The sequence below is a fragment of the Leucopleurus acutus genome (assembly GCF_964270905.1).
Source record: "Leucopleurus acutus genome assembly, chromosome: 11".
Classification (NCBI taxonomy): domain Eukaryota; kingdom Metazoa; phylum Chordata; class Mammalia; order Artiodactyla; family Delphinidae; genus Leucopleurus; species Leucopleurus acutus.
Genome location: NC_139152.1, coordinates 97620817 through 97640218, shown reverse-complemented (window position 1 = coordinate 97640218; position 19402 = coordinate 97620817). Strand labels below are relative to the sequence as shown.

Sequence of the window (19402 nt, the reverse complement as noted above, 5' to 3'; positions counted from 1 at the left end):
TGACCCCGAAAGGGGAAGCAGGAGTCCCGAGCTGATGTGTTACTACCTGCCCACCTTTTCAGGCCTCAGATGAGCATCACTGAGCCCCAGGGAATTAGGTGGTGTCATCTCTGTTTTGTGACGTAGGAAACAGAGGAACCTCGGAGAGGTTCAGTCAGATGCCACCCAGTGATGTGAGCGTGGGAGAGCCCGTGCCCTCTCCAGTGCTCTGTCCTCGCATAGCAAGGAGGGTGGGAGACGGGGGTTCATTGCTCAGAGCGAGTGTCAGAATCCCTCAGGGAGAATCCCTCCACGCCTGTCTCTAAGACTGGGCCTGAGCCAGGAATCTGGGGTTGTGGAGCAGCCTGGGGGCCTCCTCCGTGGGATCAGGTGAGGAACCTGGGACCACCTGCTGAGTGTGGGGGGCACCTGGACTCAAGGAACACAGGCTGGGGGGACTCTAGGGGCTGCCTTCATCAGGTACACAAGGAATTGGGTGCCCAGGACAGCACCTAGAGGAGAGGTGAGGCGTCTCCATACCCAGATGTGTGTGTGTGAGAGAGAGTGATGCATGCCTTTCATGTTTTACAGCCACCCAGAACAGACTCCACCAAACTGATACACCCAGGGCCTGAGGTCAGACGCAAGGCACGCGTCAGGATGGCCAGGGCACTTTGTAGAGGGTTCCCTCCCTGCCTCTGTGGTCTGGCCAGTGACCTCGGGGCACGATGGTCCTTGTAGGCTGAGAGCTGGCCTGGAGAGGAGGGCAACTCACTCCCGCTGCCCTTCTTAGCAGTTTCTAAAAACCAGCACTAACTGGCTGCACACGTCCTTCTGTGTTTCTTATTGGCCAGGCAGTGACTGCATCTTGCAGCATCCATAGAAAGGAACCTCTCACGTTCTGTGCTAAGTGTCACAGTCCACGTGAGGGTGAGGGTTGCCTCTCATTTCACTCCGTGAATATTTATTGGGAACTTTCTCTGTGCTAGCAGTTCCCCGAATGACGATGACCAATGACCGTGCTCTCTACCTGGCCTGTGCTGGGACGGGGCTGCTCGTGAGCACAGGCCGGGTGAAGCCCACCCCCACCCCGCCACCAGGGGTCCAGGGAGGTTACCGAATGGTGAAGGATCCCAAGAAGGGGTTGCTCTGTGTCACTCTGATGGCACCACTGGTGTTTGAACCCACAGCTGCTTGCCTGCTGCTGCGAGGCGCCTCGCACGTATAGGCGTGGGCAGTGGATGATGATGCATGACCAGAGCAGCTGTGGAGCCGTGCTCCTGCTGGGGAGGCCCAGACTCTGGCAGGGACGACCTCTTTCTGGGGTCGTAGAGGACCCAAGCCCAGCCAAGGCAGGAGGCTTAGAAGAGAACAAGGAACCAAAGATAGCAGGCGAGGGGTGAGGGGCAGAGGTGGGGACTCTGGGGGTGGGCAGGCCTGCTCTCTGGAGGTTGGGGAAGGCTTCAAGAAGAGGGTCTCTTTGGAGCATAAAGGGGAGTCTTCCAGGGCATGAGTCAGAGAAAGTCGTCTGGGAGAGGAGCAGGGGAGGTGGCGAGTAGACTTGGATCCCAAATGGGGGCAGAGAAGCTGCTCTAGAGGTGGCAGGGGCCGGGCCCTGAGGCCAGGACTTGATCTTAAAAGCACGGGGTCCTGCAAAAGCTCAGGAGGGGTTCATTTCTTCCTCAGAAGGCCCCACGCTGTCGTCAGGAACAGAAAAGCAAAGTTCCTAGGTGGCCAACCCATCCATCCGTGATCAACCCCCCTTTTTCAGGGTCTTGATAGTGGAAAAGGCTTGTGATAAATGAGCGGCCCCAGCCCTGCCATCCCTAACTTTACCCTAGGAGGCTACCATCACTTTGATGGTCCCACCAACTATCAAAACCATGTCGGGGTGGGGGGACTTCCCTGGTGGTCCAGTGGCTAAGAGTCTGCGCTCCCAATACAGGGGGCCCGGGTTTAATCCATGGTCAGCGAACTAGATCCCACAGGCCACAACTAAAAAGATCCCACATGCCACAACTAAAAAAAGATCCCACATGCCGCAACTAAGATCCCATGGGCCGCAATTAAAACCCGGTGCGGCCAAATAAATAAATAAATATTTTTAAAAACCAAACAAAACCATGCGGGGCGCAGGGAAGACTGCATGGGTTTACTGACCCCGGGCACATCCCTGCGAGGTAAACGTGCTAACTTTAGCCGTGGCTCTTAGGCTAAAGACATGACACACTGTCCCTAGACACCCTTGAGAATAGGTCATACCTATATTCATATTTTCTTCCTGGTAAAACCCCTTCTTGAGGACAGTCTGGGGAGGAACAGCTGTGTTGGGGATGTCTTGGGCTGGAGGAAAGGGGACTAGGACTCTTTCGAATGCCTTGGTGCCGCTTGGTGTCCTTGTCTGTCACCTCATTTGAGTATCAGGATACTGTGACGTAGAAGTACTTCGTTTTCTGAGAAGGAAAGCGAGCCTCCCAGAAAACGAGCGGCACAGGCTTTGGCCACGGGTTTGTCTGGCGCTCGGAGCCCTGTGATCTTGCCTTTAAGGTAACTGTCGAGCCACTGCTGCTGTGGGCAAGATCTGAGGCTCAGCCCTTCCCCGTGGGAGAGAGGACACGGGCGAGTGACGTGGGGCTCGAGGCCACGCACACTGGGCTCCAAGTGACCGCCTCTTCCCCAGTGGCTACCTGTTTGGGTCTTACTCCAGCTGAGAGCCCTGGCAGATGCCAGGAGTGTGATTTGCATTTCAGAAGTGGAGGGGCTGGGACTTGAACTTGGAACTCTGTCAGACTCTGGAGCTTGTTCTCTTTGGGTTTTGGAATCTGGGGCGGCTGGGGGACGGAGCAGCTTTCCCCAAGGGCGACATTGGTGGTGGGGAGAGCATCCAAGATGAGCCTGGGGGGCCTGGCGTGTGGAGTGCAGAGGGCTGTTTCACAGCCAGATTGGGTGGGTGCCCCTCAGGAGCAGAGGTGGGGCGTGAGTCCTCTGGGCAGGAGCTTGCGGGGCAAAGGAAATAGATCGGGTGCTTCTTGGATGTGGGGTCGCCTGAGGAGTAGTCTAGATGCTGATGGATTCAGAAGTGGTGGAGGGGGACAAGGGCCGGGTGATGGACAGGGAGGTGCAGAGCCGGGCTCCCTCGCTCTCGGTCAGAGGCAAGTGGGCTGAGTGGAAGTTAGTCTTCAACTCGTGTGCCTGGACTTTCTCGTAGACCAAAGAGAAGTACGAGAAGTCCCTGAAGGAGCTGGGCCAGGGCACACCGCAGTACATGGAGGGCATGGAGCAGGTGTTTGAGCAGTGCCAGCAGTTTGAGGAGAAGCGCCTGCGCTTCTTCCGGGAAGTTCTGCTGGAGGTTCAGAAGCACCTAGACCTGTCGAACGTGGCCAGGTAAGTGTCCCTTAACTGAAAAGCACATCCCAGGGAAGTCAGTGGAAAGTTGCTTTGGAATAAAGATCGGTTGCTGCTCTCCAGCCTTGGGGTGGCAGTGCTTGTCAGAAGGTCTTAAGTTCCCCTGTCCAGGGAGGGCCCTTTGGCCAAGCCTGCCTGTGGCCATGCAGTGTCCTGCTGCCTGGGACAACTGCTCCCTGGCCTGAGTCGGATGGCCGCCTGCCACTCTCTGCCAGCTCTGGGTGCAGTCCTCTGCATCTGGGCAGGAAGGGAGGGCCGCGGCTTGGACCCACCACAGTTGCACGTTTGAAATCAACCCGGGAGCAAGTCGAGCAGTTCCGGGGCTGGCACACCCTGCCCCCGGGATGGCCTTTCTTTGAGGACCTTTACGAGGTCTTTTCAATCCAGAGCAGCTGGCTGCCAGCTTGTTCCTTGACTTCCAGTGGTTCTGGGCCTCAGGCAGCACAGACCCTCAGAGACTCGGTTCTGAAAGGAGACGTGGAGGCTGTGATATTCCTTCCATACTTTCCTTGTCTTTGGTCCCATGACACCTTCGTCAGGGCAGAGGCCCGTGCTAACCCTGGACCTAGACTTCTGTCATCCACATAGCAGAGCCATTTAGAAATGACTCACAAGTTAAAGCTTGTCGTGAATAGGAAATTACATTCCTTTTGTCTCCTTCTAATAGGAAAAACATCAAAAGCAACTGTTACTCAGCTCCTCTGCCAACAACTAATGGATCCTTATGAGTGTCTGTGAAGGAGGGGCATTATTCCCCATCTTGCTGATGAGGGAGCAGGCTGGCATGGTTAAGGGACTTGCCCAAGGCTGCACCGCCGGCTGGGGCAGGGCTGGGGCTGCCAGGCTCTTCTGCGGGTGGAGTAACTCCCATCGTGTGAGGGCTTGTCCTCGGTTGATGTGCCTTGCTTCCCTTAGTCCTCCAAGCCACCCTGGGGAGGAGATGGTGTAGTACTGTTCTAGGGCTGCCATAATGAAATACCCAAACCTGGGCAGCCTACAACAACAGAAATTTCTTCTCTTGCGCTTCTGCAATCAAGGTGTCAGCGGGGCCTCACTCCCTCTGATGGCTCTGCTGTAGGGGAGGACTCTTCCTTGCCTCTTCCAGCTTTTGGTGTTTGGGGTCAATCCTTGGCCTTCCTTGACTTGTAGACAAGACACATCACTCCAGTCACATGGCCGTCTTCTGTGTCTTCACATTGTCTTCCCTCTGTCTCTGTACCCAAATTTCCCCCTTTTTATAAAAAGGTGGTTTTTTAATTTACAGATTACCTCTGTAAAGATCCTATTTCCCAATAAGGTCCCATTCCGTGGTACCGGGGCCTAGGACTCCAACATTATCTTTTTTGGAAGACACAGTTTACCCCATAACAGGTGGTATTATGCACACTCAGCGGAGGAAGACACTGAGGCCAGGCCCAGAGAGGGTAACTGACTTGCTAGCCATACAGCCTAGAAGTGAAAACACCAGGACCCGCAGTGGTCATACTCCTATCTGACATGGTCAGCTTCCTAGGGAGGCGAGCTGCTCTGAGCGGTCAAGCAGAAGCAGGAGTCCCCCCAGGTGGCTCGTGGGGTGTGCAGCCACCACAGCACTGGCCAATCTTCGTTTACTGTTTTTGCACAGCTGAGTGTAAACCTTCCTGCTTTTTTGAAGGGATGAGGGGGAGCTTTCTGACACTGAATTCTGGACCTGGTTAAATGGGACCACACAGATTGGTGGCCCGTGTGGCCCAGATGCCAGCACCTTTTGTATTATCTGACACAGAGCAAAGCCAGGTTGTTGCCACCTGGTTTGATTTGTCAGAAGCTGAAGCTATGGCTTCCACGCCATGGTTGTTGTTTGTCCGATTCTGTGTGCATCACGGCCAGATGACCGTCCAGCTGAGCCAGGGCAAGGGTCTGATCTGCCCTGTGAAGTCGACTCTCGTGCGGCTGCAGACCATGGCGCCAGCTCTAGGCAGGCCCTGGGCGAGGCTGAGGGCTGGCCTTCCCGTCCTTCGAAAAGAGTCACGCTTCTGTCTCTGATTTAGCTACAAAAACATTTACCGAGACCTGGAGCAGAGCATCAAAGTTGCCGACGCGGTGGAGGACCTGAGGTGGTTCAGAGCCAACCACGGGCCAGGCATGTCCATGAACTGGCCACAGTTTGAGGTAAGAGGAGGCTCTCTACCTGTGTGACCTGTTGGCCTGGGAGGGGCCTAGGCTCACAGGGTCGAGTCATACACCGTTCTTTCTCCATCCAACTCAGAGCTGGCCTGTGCCATGTTTATGTGGCAGCCTTTACACATGGCAACCCTAGAAACCAAGTGGATGTTTAATGTTCTGGGGGGCTTCAGGATTACCAAAGGGCCTTCTGAATCCCTGGTGAAGATGCAATTATGTTCTTTGTAATTGAGAACTTTGATGGTCACTTGTTGACCATCTGGCATTCCCTTCGTGGTGAGTCCCAGGAGTTGCAGGAGTTACAGTTCCCTGCTCAACCCTGCGAGATGGCCAGGGAAGGAGTGGCCACAGTGCATTCCAGGCCTGGTGGGCCAAGAGCATCAGCTTAGCAGCCTCTGGTCCAGGACAAGAGGGGAGCATGGTCTCAGTGTGTAGCTGTTTTTACCCTTCACATGAGGGCTTTTCCTTATCTTCTTATATAAATTCAACCAACTTTGGTGTAGGATTAACTTTCTTCTTTTCCCATTTTCATGGGTCCAAGCTGTCCAGTATCTTTACATGCAAAATTCAAGGGCCTGGGGATCTCAAGGCTCTTCCAGCCCTAGAATTGGGTCCCCAGGCCCCACCTGGCCTCCTGTTGATAGCAGAGAAGGCAGTGGCCACAAGTCCCACCACCCTGTTCTCTGAGGGAAAGGATTCTCCCCACCTCGTGGCGAAGCAGGGGCTGGGAAGGGCCCCACAGTGCCATGGCTGCTGCCTCCCCTGGGGAGGATGCTGGAGGCAGCCCCCTCTGCCTTGGGCTCCAACCACCTGGCCCCACTGACTCGGTAGCGGCTGGAGCCCAGACTGCACTCAGATCCTGCCTCAGCACTTACTAGCTGTGGGATGCTGAGCAAGTCATCTGCCCTTTTTGTGACTCAGTTTTCCCATGTGTAAAACAGGAATGACAACAGCCCCGATCTTCTTGGAGGCTGGAGGTTCAGTGACCTGTTCCATACTGGGTATTGCCCCTGGACCCACCACACAGAAGCTTGTTTGACCCCGTCCCAGCCTATAGTTTTTTCAGTCCGCATCCCTGTGCCTCTGTTTTCTGGAGTTTCTCAAGAAAGCTTCTCCAGATGATAGTGTGGGTCCCTGGAGCTGAGCATTCCCCCTGCACTGCCTTTAGGACACCGGCTCCCAACAGGGACCAAGAGCAGAGGCCCAGGGCCTTCCCAGGTGGAAGTGGACCTAGAGGAGACAGCACAGCCCGACTTCTCCTCCCCCTGGTGATGGCACACGGGCAAGAAGCGAGTTGGTGATGGGACTTGTGCACACACCTGGATTCTCCTCTGCGGGGAGTGTTTGCTGCTCTCAGGAGAGGCTCAGGAAACCCTCTGTGACATGTACCCCCTCCAACCCCCAGGTCCCTTAGGGTTGTTCGTCCCTACCCAGAGAACAGAATGGTCTGGAAAGGAAGACTTGACAGGCAGTCTTGCTGGGGTGGGTGTCCTGGCCAGAGCCCATGGTGGCCCTTCTCTCTGTGGGTCCCACGGGCCGGGAACCCATGCCTGCATGTGTTGCATGCTTGCAGCTCTTACAGGATCGTGCTTCCTTTCTCTAATGAAATTATTTGTTTTTATTTTCCATGCCACAAGGATGAAGTAAGTTCCTATTTTATGGCTAACTTATTGAATTCCAAACCTCTTGCAGTGTGTGTTCAGCCCAGGTGGGTCTGTGTGTGGCATCTGCAGCCTGATTCTGACAGGTTAAAGAACCGTGGCCACGGTGTAGCCCAGGCTGTTTTGTTGTCCAAGTTAATAGCGGACCCTTCCCTTCAGAGTTGGCCTGGTGTTGATCACATCGGCCCTTGGAAGCCACCCCATCAGGACGGATTTATATTTCAAAAGGTCCTATTTGCAGGGCAGAAGTAGAGACACAGACGTAGAGAACAAACATATGGACACCAAGGGGGGAAAGTGGGGGGCGGGTGGTGGTGGTGGTGGTGGTGGGATGAATTGGGAGATTGGGATTGACATATATACACCAATATGTATAAAATAGATGACTAATAAGAACCTGCTGTGTAAAAAATAAATAAAATTCAAAAAACATTTTTTAAAAAGGTCACTATGGGGATTCTGAGTTCCAGTTGAGTTCTCAGTCAGCTTATTTCAGTTAAGAAAATAATTAACAAATAAATAGGTGACCTAAGTTTGGGGTTGAGGGCCTAGGTCTGCCACCAACTCTGCATGGGCAAGTCACTTTTCTTTGTGGGCGTTGGTTTCCTCATCTGACAAATTGGCAGGTTAGACTTGAATGTTTCTAAGGTGGCTTCTAGCCTTGAAATTCCATAACTACACATGAGCAAAGCTCATGACTCAAAGCACAGCTCAAAGTCATCCCAAATATTAATTCAGATAAAGTTGTTGGATAATGGGTAGAAATGGGGCAGGGGGAAGAGTTCATTAAATGTGTACACACACATGCTTTTCTCCCAGTGTTTTCAGTGCAGTTGATAAAAGCCTGTTCACATGCTGGAAAAATAGTGAACCTCTGGGGAGGTAAACACTGCTTTGCTTTGTTAGCTAGCCCCCAGCACGCTGCTCAGATGGGGGAGGACGTTCTGGGCAGGGAAGGGCACTGCTCCTTGGAGACTTGAGTGGCTGGGTTGCTCCTGCAGTGATGCGGGAGCTCCCCTGGGCCCCTGATTTTGTTTGCACCCAGGGCCCATTTCCCACACTGCAGGCTTGCTCAGGCCCCCATGCCCAGCTCTCTTGCCCTGCTGACGGTTCAGGGCACGGATGAGAGAGTCTTCAGTACTGAATGCCAAGCCCCTCGGAGGGTGGGCTCTGTCTCCTTTGGAAGCGCGAGGAAACCTGGCGAGGCCTCTGGCTGCTGCTGCGGGCCTGAGGGTCCGGAAGCTGAGTGCCACAGGGACAGGGGTTGGATGGGGAGGCTCCCTGGGACTGGAATGCAGGATCCCCGAGTGTCAGCTCCAGTCTTCTTATCATCCATCCGTCCCTGCAGGCTGGGCCTGGTGCTGACCTCCAGGCCCCCTGAGGAGTCCACACTTTGCACAGTGAGGAGGGGTCAGTGGTAGGTGTCATGAGCCCGGGGTCTGCTGGGTAACAAGGGAGAGCAGAGGTAGCAAGGGTAGATGCCACTAACTGTGCAGGGCAGGCCACTGGCCCACTGGCCGGTGCTTTAGACTGAGGTGGCCTCAAGCAAATGGAATTCCTGATTTCTCTCCCTCGGTGCCCGTTGCTCAGGAGTGGTCTGCAGACCTGAACCGGACTCTCAGCCGGAGAGAGAAGAAGAAGACTGCTGACGGGGTGACCCTGACGGGCATCAACCAGACCGGGGACCAGGCTCTGCAGAACAAGCCCAGCAGGTGGGCACTGGGGCGGCCTCAATCCCTGGAAAGGTCCCCTTGGTCCTCTGCATGGGCTGGGACGCCCCCACCTGGAACACCGGGAGACTCCCTGATGGGGCCGCGCAGGGAGCCCCAGGGCCATCTTTCCAGACACTCCCTGGCTGCCTGCCCTCTGCTGGGCAGTGGCCCAAGGTCATCTCTGGAGAGAATCATCAGTCCACCTGGTGCCAGAGCTGCAGAAAGATCCAGAGGGGGAGCCTTTGCCACAAATGTGCTTTGGGCCCCAAATGAGGGGAAGAACTGATGTTAGGTGCTGGTCATTATGTGTCCCCAGTGGTGCACACGGGCAGGTGGAGGTCACTGTCGGTGGGGTCCTTCAGGAGCGTTCAGGTGTCCTGGCCAGGTTTGTACTTACTTCCCGTGCCGTATGCAGGTGCCTGATTCGGGGGTGGGGCATTGTCAAGTGCCCCCTTTTTCAAATTACCTCTTTGCTGAGAGCACTGGTTATTTCTGACCTCATTGTTTGCTAAAACTGAGTTTGGATCAAAAAGGTGGCACTGAGGTCCTTTAGAACCTCCTGGAAAGTGTGTGCCAGGTGAGGCCACAGAGTTCCCAGCAGATAGTGTTGCTGTCCTCTGCAGAGCTGAGGCTGCCCTGCAGGCCCTGGGCCCAGAGGCCTCCACGGCATGCTGGGTGATAACACACCTCAGGCTCGTGGCTTCCTAGGAAGAGTCAGCGCAGGTTCCGCAGGCCTTTCTGTAGCCCTGGGCACTGAAGCCCCCGCCCAGTCTCCCTGGGCTGACATGGCCACTTGTCATTCAGCTGCTGTGCCACCATCTGGGCAGGTGGGCCTGATTAAGTGACTGCAGCAGTGAGCACCGTGCCAGGGGTCAGGCCAGCACCTGTGTGACTATGGGCGGGGTGGGGCGGCCTAGGCTGGCCAGGGCTACTGCACAAATTCAGCTGCCCAGCACCAACCCTCTTTCAGGTCAGCTGGAGAAAGGTGCCGAAGAGGGAGGAGGGCCTGGTCGTCTTAGACATGTGGCCCGGATGTAGGCAGCAGGCAGGCATAGGCCCAGTGCCTCTTGCCTGGCCTGAAACCAGTGAGGCAGTTGCCGGCCACTTGGGGTCACTCTGGTGGCATTTGAAGCATTTCCTTGCCTACCCTCCCCCGCTCTGACTGAGCCATCCCCCCAGCACTTTGTGGGCCCGCTCCGTGCCGCCCTGGCTTGGGAGGTGGTGCTGGCCTGGGGAGCCCTGCCCTGCAGCTCAGTGGTGCGGTTCTTCAGCTCAGAGTTCTACAGTGGGGTGCGTGGGCTCTCGGGGGCCTGTCTTATCTCTACCGTCTTGTTCTACGCTCTGCATTTCATCACCTGGCTGTCAGCACTCAGGCCAGGCTGGGGTCAAATTTCTCTCTGGTCCCCTCTGGGCCTGGCACACAGTAGGCAGTTGATACAGTTAAGCAGATGGATTTTCGCTCTCTGGAGCACAAAAGGGGTCCTTTCTTCCCAGAAAGGGCTATTCAGCAGGCTTTGGTTCCGATTTTGGAAGTTGCAGACCCAGAAGAACCAGGGCGGAGGCTGTTGGGCCCTTTTGTAGTCAGAAGGAGAGGGTACGCTGCTCTGTGGGGTCTGGAGAGCTCCGGGAGCCTCCCTCCTGCTCTCGGCAGGGCTCTGAGCCTCCCCGGCTGTCACCCTCGCCAGGCTGAGCCCCACAGGCTGGCGGCTGCCAACTCTCAGCAGAGAGCCAGGTGGGGCGGACTATGGAGAGAACCCCTGAGCCCAGAAGCACTTTGCTCCAAAGAAAGCCTGTGCCCACCTCAGGGCTCCTGTTCAGGATAGACTGTGTTCAGACACAAGGAGGGCAAAGGGAAACCTTGTTCTCTCTTAGACACTTAAAGCGCAATTAACAGCCAAAGCGTTGCCAAGTGTTTTTGCTAAAACAGGCTTTCTGCGCAAACAACATATTCCTCCTATTTGACGGGGAGCCGATTTGTCCCTTCAAACCCTGGCCCTGTGATCCTGCAGCTGGGAGCACCCGGGACCTTGGGGGCCACCGAGTTGGGGTCCCCTGAAAGCTCTCTCTCTCCCCGTAGTGACTTTAGCGTCCCGAGCAACAGCGCACGGTCAGCGCAGTCACTGTCCAGCTACAACCCCTTCGAGGACGAGGACGACACGGGGAGCACCGTCAGTGAGAAGGAGGACATTAAGGCCAAAAAGTTGGTGAACAAACGTTTCCCTCTGGTTTCCACCTCGCTCCTTTGTCTCTCCTCTCTGTCCAGGGTCTCACCCCCTCGGCACTCAAAGCAATGCATGAGGCCTGCAGGAGGTGGCCCGGCTGCCAGCTGGTGGACGGTCTCTGGCTTCTCGATCTCTTAGGGAGGGAGGCACCAGTTAACAAGCTGTGGTTGCTTTTTCTCTGCCCTCTGTTAACCCATGTCAAGGTCCCGGCACACCAGCACAGGAAGATGGGCATGCCGGGCGGCCCCGCAGGGAGCCTGCCCACGCAGGGCTGCTGAGGGGGCTGTGATCCTGCAGAAGGGGTCCCAGCCCAGCCCCAGGGCTCCCTCGGCTGCCTGGGCGGGGACCAAGGCTCCAGGCAGGGCTTCAGGCCTCTGCCAACCCCATGCTCAGGGCCTCTGGGTCAACCCTTTCTTGCAGTGTGAGCAGCTACGAGAAGACCCAGAGCTACCCCACGGACTGGTCAGACGATGAGTCTAACAACCCGTTCTCCTCCACGGACGCCAACGGGGACTCAAATCCATTTGACGAGGACACACCCTCGGGGACGGAAGTGCGGGTCCGCGCCCTTTACGACTACGAAGGGCAGGAGCACGATGAGCTGAGCTTCAAGGCTGGTAGGTGGCCCTCCCGGCTGGCATCTGGGGCGAGTGCTTCCAGCCTGCTGGGGGAGGTTGTTGTTTTTTAAGTCTGCTAAAATTTCCTGCTAGTTTCATTTGTGTGTTCGCCAATCCACCCCCCATTTTAAAAGTAGCAGATGGGGCTTCCCTGGTGGCGCGGTGGTTGAGAATCCGCCTGCCAATGCAGGGGACAAGGGTTCAAGCCCTGGTCCGGGAAGATCCCACGTGTTGTGGAGCAACTAAGCCCGTGCGCAACAACTACAGAAGCCCGCTTGCCTAGAGCCCATGCTCCGCAACAAGAGAAGCCACCGCAATGAGAAGCCCACACACCACAATGAAGAGTAGCCCCCGCTCTCCGCAGCTAGAGAAAGCACGCACGCAGCAAGGAAGACCCAATGCAGCCAAAAATAAATAAATAATTAAAATAAATAAATTTTTTAAAAAAAGGTAGCAGATGCTCAACACCAAAGCTTAGAAGACAGCGAGATGCCCATGTGCCTTTGCCCAAGATGCTGCCTCAGCAGGGCTAAGGCCTGTGCACAGGAGATGCTGATCACCAGGCTCTCTGGAAGCAGCTGCCCTATGGGTCCCCAAGGGAAGCCTTTCTCCAGAGGCCCACAGCTGGCAGAGGAGCCCAGACCCCAGAATAGCAGGCAGCGTGTCCGTGGGGCTGCAGAGCCTCATCTTGGGGCAGTGCTTTTCACACTCTTCCTGCAGCCATGCTGTGTGCACACCTACCACCAACACACCTTTGCTGCCAGTAGCTGAAACCCCGGTTTTATAGACCAGTCTGGATCCTGATTGTATGAGCTCTGTGGGTGGAGATTTTCTATCCTGTCCTTTTTTTTTTTTTTAATGCTGGTTGTAGTTCACCAAATGGGTTGCAGCCCTCCAGTTGAAGAACACTACCTTAGAGCCTGTCCAGAGACGCTTGATCGGCCTGTGCCAAGTGGGCCCAAAGGGAGCCAAGTTCCTTCCTTCTGCCTTGCCCCTCCTCAAAGCCAGCCCAAATTCAGCATCCCTCCAGGGCAGGGGCTGTGCTGCGCCCTGACTCAGCCAGCACAGGCTAAAGTGTGCCCTCCATGCTCCATCTCTGGGACAGACCCTCACTTCTGACCCCACCCCACACCGGCTGGGGCTGTGTCCGGAAGCCCTTCTCTCTGCACTCAGCAGGCCGGCCAGCTCTCCCCAGACACTCGACCCCAGGGTTGGTCATTGGGTGCCTCTGGCTGGTTGTAGAAAGTTCTTTTCTTTTCTTTTCTTTTTAATTTATTTAATTTATTTATTTTTGGCGGCGCTGGGTCTTCGTTGCTGTGCGCAGGCTTTCTCTAGTTTTTGTGAGCCAGGGCTACTCTTCATTGTGGTGCACAGGCTTCTCATTGCGGTGGCTTCTCTTGTTGCGGAGGACGGGCTCTAGGTGCGTGGGCTCCAGTAGTTGTGGCACTTGGGCTCAGTAGTTGTGGCTTGCGGGCTTAGTTGCTCCACGGCATGTGGGATCTTCCCAGACCAGGGCTCGAATCCATGTCCCCTGCATTGGCAGGCGGATTCTTAACCACTGCACCACCAGGGAAGCCCTGGATGTAGAAAGTTCTTACGTGTCTTTTTTTTTTTTTTTTCTGTATGCGGGCCTCTCACTGTTGTGGCCTCTCCCGTTGTGTAGCACAGGCTCCGGACGCACAGGCTTAGCGGCCATGGCTCACGGGCCTAGACGCTCCGCGGCATGTGGGATCTTCTGGACCGGGGCACGAACCCGTGTCCCCTGCATCAGCAGGCAGACTCTCAACCACGGTGCCACCAGGGAAGCCCCTCTTACGTGTCTTTAAACACCTTTGTTGAGTTTTCTTTTCTTTTCTTTTTTTTTGGTGGGGTGGGGGGGTGTGCCTTGAAACTTGCGGGATCTTAGTTCCCTGATCAGGGATCGAACCCACACCCCCTGTAGTGGAAGGGTAGAGTCCCAACCCCTGGACCGCCAGGGAATTACCTCGAGTTTTCTGACATCTTTGGTTGGGGTTGTTTCCCCCCTGCTTTGTTTGTTGATTGATTGATTTTTAATTTCTCATTCTTTCTAAATCTTTCTTTTTCTCATTTGGCCCCGCTGTAGAGCTTGTGGGATCTTAGTTCCCTGACCAGGGATTGAACCTGGTCCCCGGCAGTGAAAGCGCCAAGTCCTAACCACTGGACTGCCAGGGAATTCCCTCTAAATTTTACCTATTGGATTAGTCAGCAGTTTTATAGATTTAAAATGTTTCCTTCTGTTCCCAGTGAATTACCAAAAGCAAACTGAAATGAATGTTTCTAGTCACTGGTTTACATTTCCACAACTTGGAAGGTTCCTATTAGTTTCATCTGTTTTCTGTGTTATTTTTCTTTTCCCCGACGTGACATTAGTTCCCGGCCCATACTGCTTCCTCTGTCTTAAGCACGCTCTGGCTGCTCTCCACTTCTCTGGGCCTTGGGAGCCTGCAGAGTCTTCACTTGGTGCACTTTTCACCACGTGACAGCATAATAGAGCTGGTGCCCCGTCGGCTCCGGGCAGCCTCGCTCATCAGGGCCTGATGGGAGAAACACCAGTCGTCAGTGTTGCCCCTGCCAGGGGCCCACGGGGGCACCTGGGGGTGGGCGAAGATGAGGTTTACCGCTCAGCACGCCACACCTCGGCCCCCTGCATTCGCTCCTGATGTTGCCAAGCCAGACTTGCATGAGCACGGGTGCTGACAGAAGCGGGTCAGGTGCACAGCAGCGTGCAGAGCCATCTCGCTCATGGGAGTAATGGCAGCCCCCGTTTACCGAGTGCTCGCTACGTGGACCCAGGGCCCTTTTGTGTTTTAACACTTAGTCCTCACAGTGCCCCCCCCCCGCACCGCTTCCCCCGGTCCACAGATGAGGCAGCTAGCTCCAGGGATGGGGCCTTGGCCAGGTCTCCCAGCAGCCCAGGTATTGGCCCCCCAGGCATCTGGATCAGTATCACTGCTACACAAAATAAGGAGTCAGGGAAATGTTGCTAAACAAGGCTTAATTGCCTGAGGGAAAAAAATGCAACTGAGCCTGAAAAATGGACCAAAATGCCAACAGGAAATACAAAGCTGCAAAGTGACCAATAAGGACAGGCCTCAGCTGGCCTGTCTTCTGCCAGTCCCCACAGCCATCTCTGCAGGGTGGTCACCGGCCAGAGCTCCTTCCTGTCCCCTGGTCTGGGCTGCTCTGTCTGTCCTGAACAGGAAAATGCCACGCCTGGACCTCCCTCCACCTCAGCCCTGACCACACCTTTGGTCCTTGTCCCCTGGCCTGTCTCCTTGAGGAACCAGGGCTCCATCTGTCCCTCTCTCATGTCTGTATCTCCTTCACCACCCAGGGCCTTGGTGTGATGTAGAGGTTCCTTCATGCTTGAACAAACAAAAGATAAATCAAACTGCACTAACACAGAGCCATGGGGAGATTCCAGAACCGTGCCGACACTCTCAGTGTTGGGAGGGGTTGATTTCCTTAAGTCAGAGGACAAATGTTCTGAGCTAGCTGCTGGGGATAGAATAATGGGTCCCCAACGCTCCCACAGCCTGCAGTCTAGACACACATTAAATGAAGGCACCAAGACCATGGCAACAAGTGCTGGAGGAGATACAAGAAGATCAGGCGGGCCAGGGCCCAGGGGAAGGAAGGATGGCAGTACAGGGCTGCGAGGGAGGTGGCACAGACCCTGTGAAAGGATTCCTCTGACCTGGCCTGGGACAGTCAGGGAGGCAGAAGTCCTGCAGCGTCTAATTCTGCAGTCTCTGTGGGAGCCCCGCTGGCAACTGAGAACGGCTTGCTTTAGGATCACTGTGTGAAAGACCTGGGTCTTTAGATCTCTCAGAGGCCCCCATGACTAAACACGAAACCTCAGATGCAACTTGATAGAGAAGGAGCCAGGCCCTCGGGCCACGTTGCCCCCAGGAGAATGCCTGCCCCTCCCACCCAAGTTAGGGACCCTCTGTGGGCCCAGGGTGGGGGCTAAAACATGAGGGTGATTCTCTGACCCTGTGGTCACCAAGACCGCTTCCTTTCTGTCTTGCAGGGGATGAGCTGACCAAGATAGAGGATGAGGATGAGCAGGGCTGGTGCAAGGGACGGTTGGACAACGGACAGGTTGGCCTGTACCCAGCGAATTACGTTGAGGCGATCCAGTGACGGGCTGGCGGAGGGGTGGAGGTGGAGGTCCCAGGGGCTCTGTTAGCCATTGGCCCCGGGCTCTGGTGCCTCCAGCCAGCTGTGTGGGCATCCACTCCTTTTCCTGCAAAAGATGATGGTTCCATTGCTCTTGGCTTCATGGTGTCTCTTGAAGGCAGACAAGCTGGTCCTTTTACCTGGGACTCGGCACCCTTTCCACAGTGCAAATGGAGAGATCTGAGCACAGGAAGATGCAGTACAACAGAAATCGCCGGGACCCTCCCCTGCCCCCGCTCCCCCACTCGCTGTGTGTTGGCTTATCATGGATCTGTATATTCTTGACCTTGTCTTTCCTCCTCTCCTCCAAGTCCATGGTAATGGTGGGTTACACTGATTCTGGTTCCACTGATTACTTTCTCTGACGAGTCCCATCACCTGCAACTTAGATGAACAAACTTACATGCCATTTTCTGAGGGAGGACTTTGAGGTTTTTAATTTAAAGGCTGTGTACAGTTACTTTTTTATATACATGTTCTTCCATTCATTTATACTTAAATTATGGCATAGATGGATGTACACCAGTCTTAAGGAAATATCTCTATTTCCATGTCGTACTGTTAATCAACCATGCCACTGCCTGGGGCAAGCTGCGAGAGCCAGTAGCTCATTTGGACAGACAATGTTTGAGACAAGAGATTGCAGTAGAAAGATGGGAACACATGGCTGGATTCCTGTTGTGAATGCTGTCCACATTTGGGGCATCCAAATGTGACTTTCGCAAATAACCTTATGTAGAACTCTCTAAAGTCACCATATCTAAAAACTGTTTTCACTCTGTGCTTAAAACTTCACTCATGCAAATTAACAATTTTATCAGTGATTTGAAAGGTTAAAAAATAAGAAGACTAACTTTTCAAGTGAATGCATCTATAGTTAAGATGCTTTATGTTAGACTGTCATGTCTTGGTGTATATCTGTATATATTATTTGATATTCAGAGAATCTAAAGAGCTCGTCTACTGTGTTAATGAGATTTAACAGCTTTTGACAGTGGGTTTAATTTGTAAACTGCTTAAAGACCGTGGCATTTGGGCACAGGCCTGGCTGGTCAGCTGAGACCCTCCGGGCTCGGGCCCTGGGCCTCTCTGAAGTGGAGCCTGCTGTAGGGAAGTCTGTCCTCACTGGCTAGCTGTGGGTCCAACTTCTAACTAGCCTTAGTCCTTTCTGTAGCAGAACACTGTACAAACCTCCCGTGTCTTTCCAGCAGTTGAAGATTTCACTGTCATCTGTATTCCTCGTGAGCAAACAAAAGCTGGGTCTCACCCCCCTAGCACAAGGGTCTCTTCTCAGTATCCTTAGTCATCAGGGAGCAGGCGTGCTGGGGCCGGAAGCTACACTGTAATCATGGGGCAGGGGAGGGAGGGATAACCTTTATTTTGTGTAACTCAGACATTGGAGAAGTGGCTGCTGCCATCACAAGCTATGCATTTTATTCAATGTTTCCAGTGAGCTTGATGTCTTGCTTGGAAAATGGGTGTGTGTCTGTCTGTCATGAACACTTACCAGCAAAAATCCTCATTCCTTTGCTACAGATGTACCAAAAATTGTCACGTCTTTTCAGTTTAGGTGTTTCTTTAAACGCATAGTATTTTAGAAAAAAAATCAATAAACAGTTGATCTCGTGAGTATGACAGTCTCTGTGCTGTGCGTGTGCCTCATGCTCTCATCAGCTGGTGGACGTGTCTTCACTGGCATTTATGCACCAGCTCTGGAGCCAGGCAAGATCCCGGGTACAAGACCACTGCTCAGGGGGCCGTGTCCCTGTCCCACTGCCCCTGCCAAGCTAGAGGCTGGGGAGTTGAGGCACCGGAGCCCCTTGCAGTTCTTCTCTCCCCCAAACCTGCCGCTGTGTGGCCTAGGCTCCCCCTGTGTGGGTAGCAGGCTGGCGCCTCCCTGCCCACTCCCCAAGGCCCAAATAGCAGGACCAGCCCAGAGACCACTCATCACCCGAGCTTCCTTGAACGTATTTCCTGAGCACCCGCTGTGCACTGAGCCCTCTCTACTTATCTGCAAGGAACATGCCCATCTCCAAACACGCTGTGAGTGAGATGAGTCTCCCCGTTTCCATTTTACAGAGAAAGAAGCAGAGGCTCCAAGAGCCAGGCTCACCCGAGGAGTCCCCGCTGGCCTGTGGCACCGAGTAAAACCCCTGAGGAGCCCTCCACCCTCACCCTCGGGGGTGACCTGGGTCGGAAGGAGGCCAGGGCAAGGCGGGAAAGGAGAGATGTGAGGGCTGCTGGACTCACTGACGTCGGTCAGGCTGCCAGAGAAGCGCCCCATCTGGGCACCAGGCCCTCACAGGGGTGCAGGAGTGAGGGGGTAGCCGCCACGGCAGGTTAACTTTGCCAGCTCATTAAGGGCCAAGGATGAATCTGTCATCTGCCACCTGGTCTGATGGTGATGGGGCCCCCGCTCTCCACTTCTGAGGAGAAGCTGGAGCCCATCGCAGCTGCCCGCTGCCCAGGGCAGTCACCAGCTTCTGCCTCGCCAGCCCCAGGCTCCTCCGAGAGACAAGCTGGGCCAGAGCAGAAGGGAGGGGTCAGAGCAGGCACCCAGTCCCGTCTCCTGAGCTGGGCCTGCTGGGCTTTTGGTGAGCTCGTGTACTGTGATGCCAGCGCATGGGGGAGGCTGGAGTCACCCCACTTTGCAGAAGACACAGAAGGTCTGGAAATTCAAGTCCAGTGACTTGCCCAAGGTCCTGTGACCGAACCATGATTCAAACCCACATCTGCAGGACTCTCGAGGGCAAGCCCGCCCTCGCTTTCTCCACTGGCGGATAAAGAACAAGGTGGGTAAGCAGGAGGAACCCTCAAAAGTCAGGCCGAAACAGCCGCTGCTCGGCGAGGCCCTTTTCTCAGCTTCCTGTATCCTCAGAGCTCCTGCGAGGAAGCCTGGAGGGCCCACACTGCCCACCTGTCCTCTCCCGGCCCGGCCCTCAGGGTGAGCCTGGAAGCCTTAACTCGCTCCTAGGCCTCATCTTCTCAGGCAAGAGTGATACCTGCCTCCCGGGTGGGGGTTAGGGTAAAGGGGTGAAAGGCCACAGGTGCTCGGGAGATGATAACTTTTGCCATGATTATGCGTGACACCTCACCCTCCTGGTCCCCGGTCAGGACCCTCTGGCATCCTTGGCTGCCCCTCCCATGCCCTCCATGCTGGGCCACTGAGCCCTCTTTGCCTCTCTGTCCTTCCCCACCCCCATAGCCACTGCCTGGGCCAAGCTGCCCCTTCTCCCCCTGGATCACTGCTGCATCCACACCACCCGCAGGGGTCCCCAGGGCTCTCAGCAGCCCACCCCACTTCCCTCAGCGGGGCGGGGGGTGGAGTACTTCCTCCTCTCCAAGCCCCCCAGTAGTGACCAGAGGGCAAGTGACCTATGGCCTAGTGACCTGGGCAGGGATCCGATGCTGCCACAGTACGAGCTAAAACACTGGGTCTT

At 55.1% G+C, this 19402-nt stretch overlaps 1 protein-coding gene across 2 annotated transcripts in view; it reads left to right on the top strand.

Annotated features, from left to right (window-relative positions):
- The window catches only part of PACSIN2 (protein kinase C and casein kinase substrate in neurons 2), a 141460-nt gene extending 123874 nt beyond the window's left edge, over window positions 1-17586 (top strand). The window contains exons 6-11 of one of the 2 annotated variants that reach the window (XM_082850202.1): window positions 3188-3363; window positions 5415-5535; window positions 8799-8920; window positions 10998-11120; window positions 11563-11759; window positions 15814-17586. In XM_082850202.1, the coding sequence (XP_082706328.1) occupies window positions 3188-3363; window positions 5415-5535; window positions 8799-8920; window positions 10998-11120; window positions 11563-11759; window positions 15814-15926 (852 nt within the window). In that variant the 3' untranslated portion in view covers window positions 15927-17586. The remainder of the gene's footprint in view (window positions 1-3187; window positions 3364-5414; window positions 5536-8798; window positions 8921-10997; window positions 11121-11562; window positions 11760-15813) is intronic. The other variant, XM_082850203.1, reaches the window with a different exon arrangement.
- The last annotated feature ends 1816 nt before the right edge of the window (window positions 17587-19402 follow it).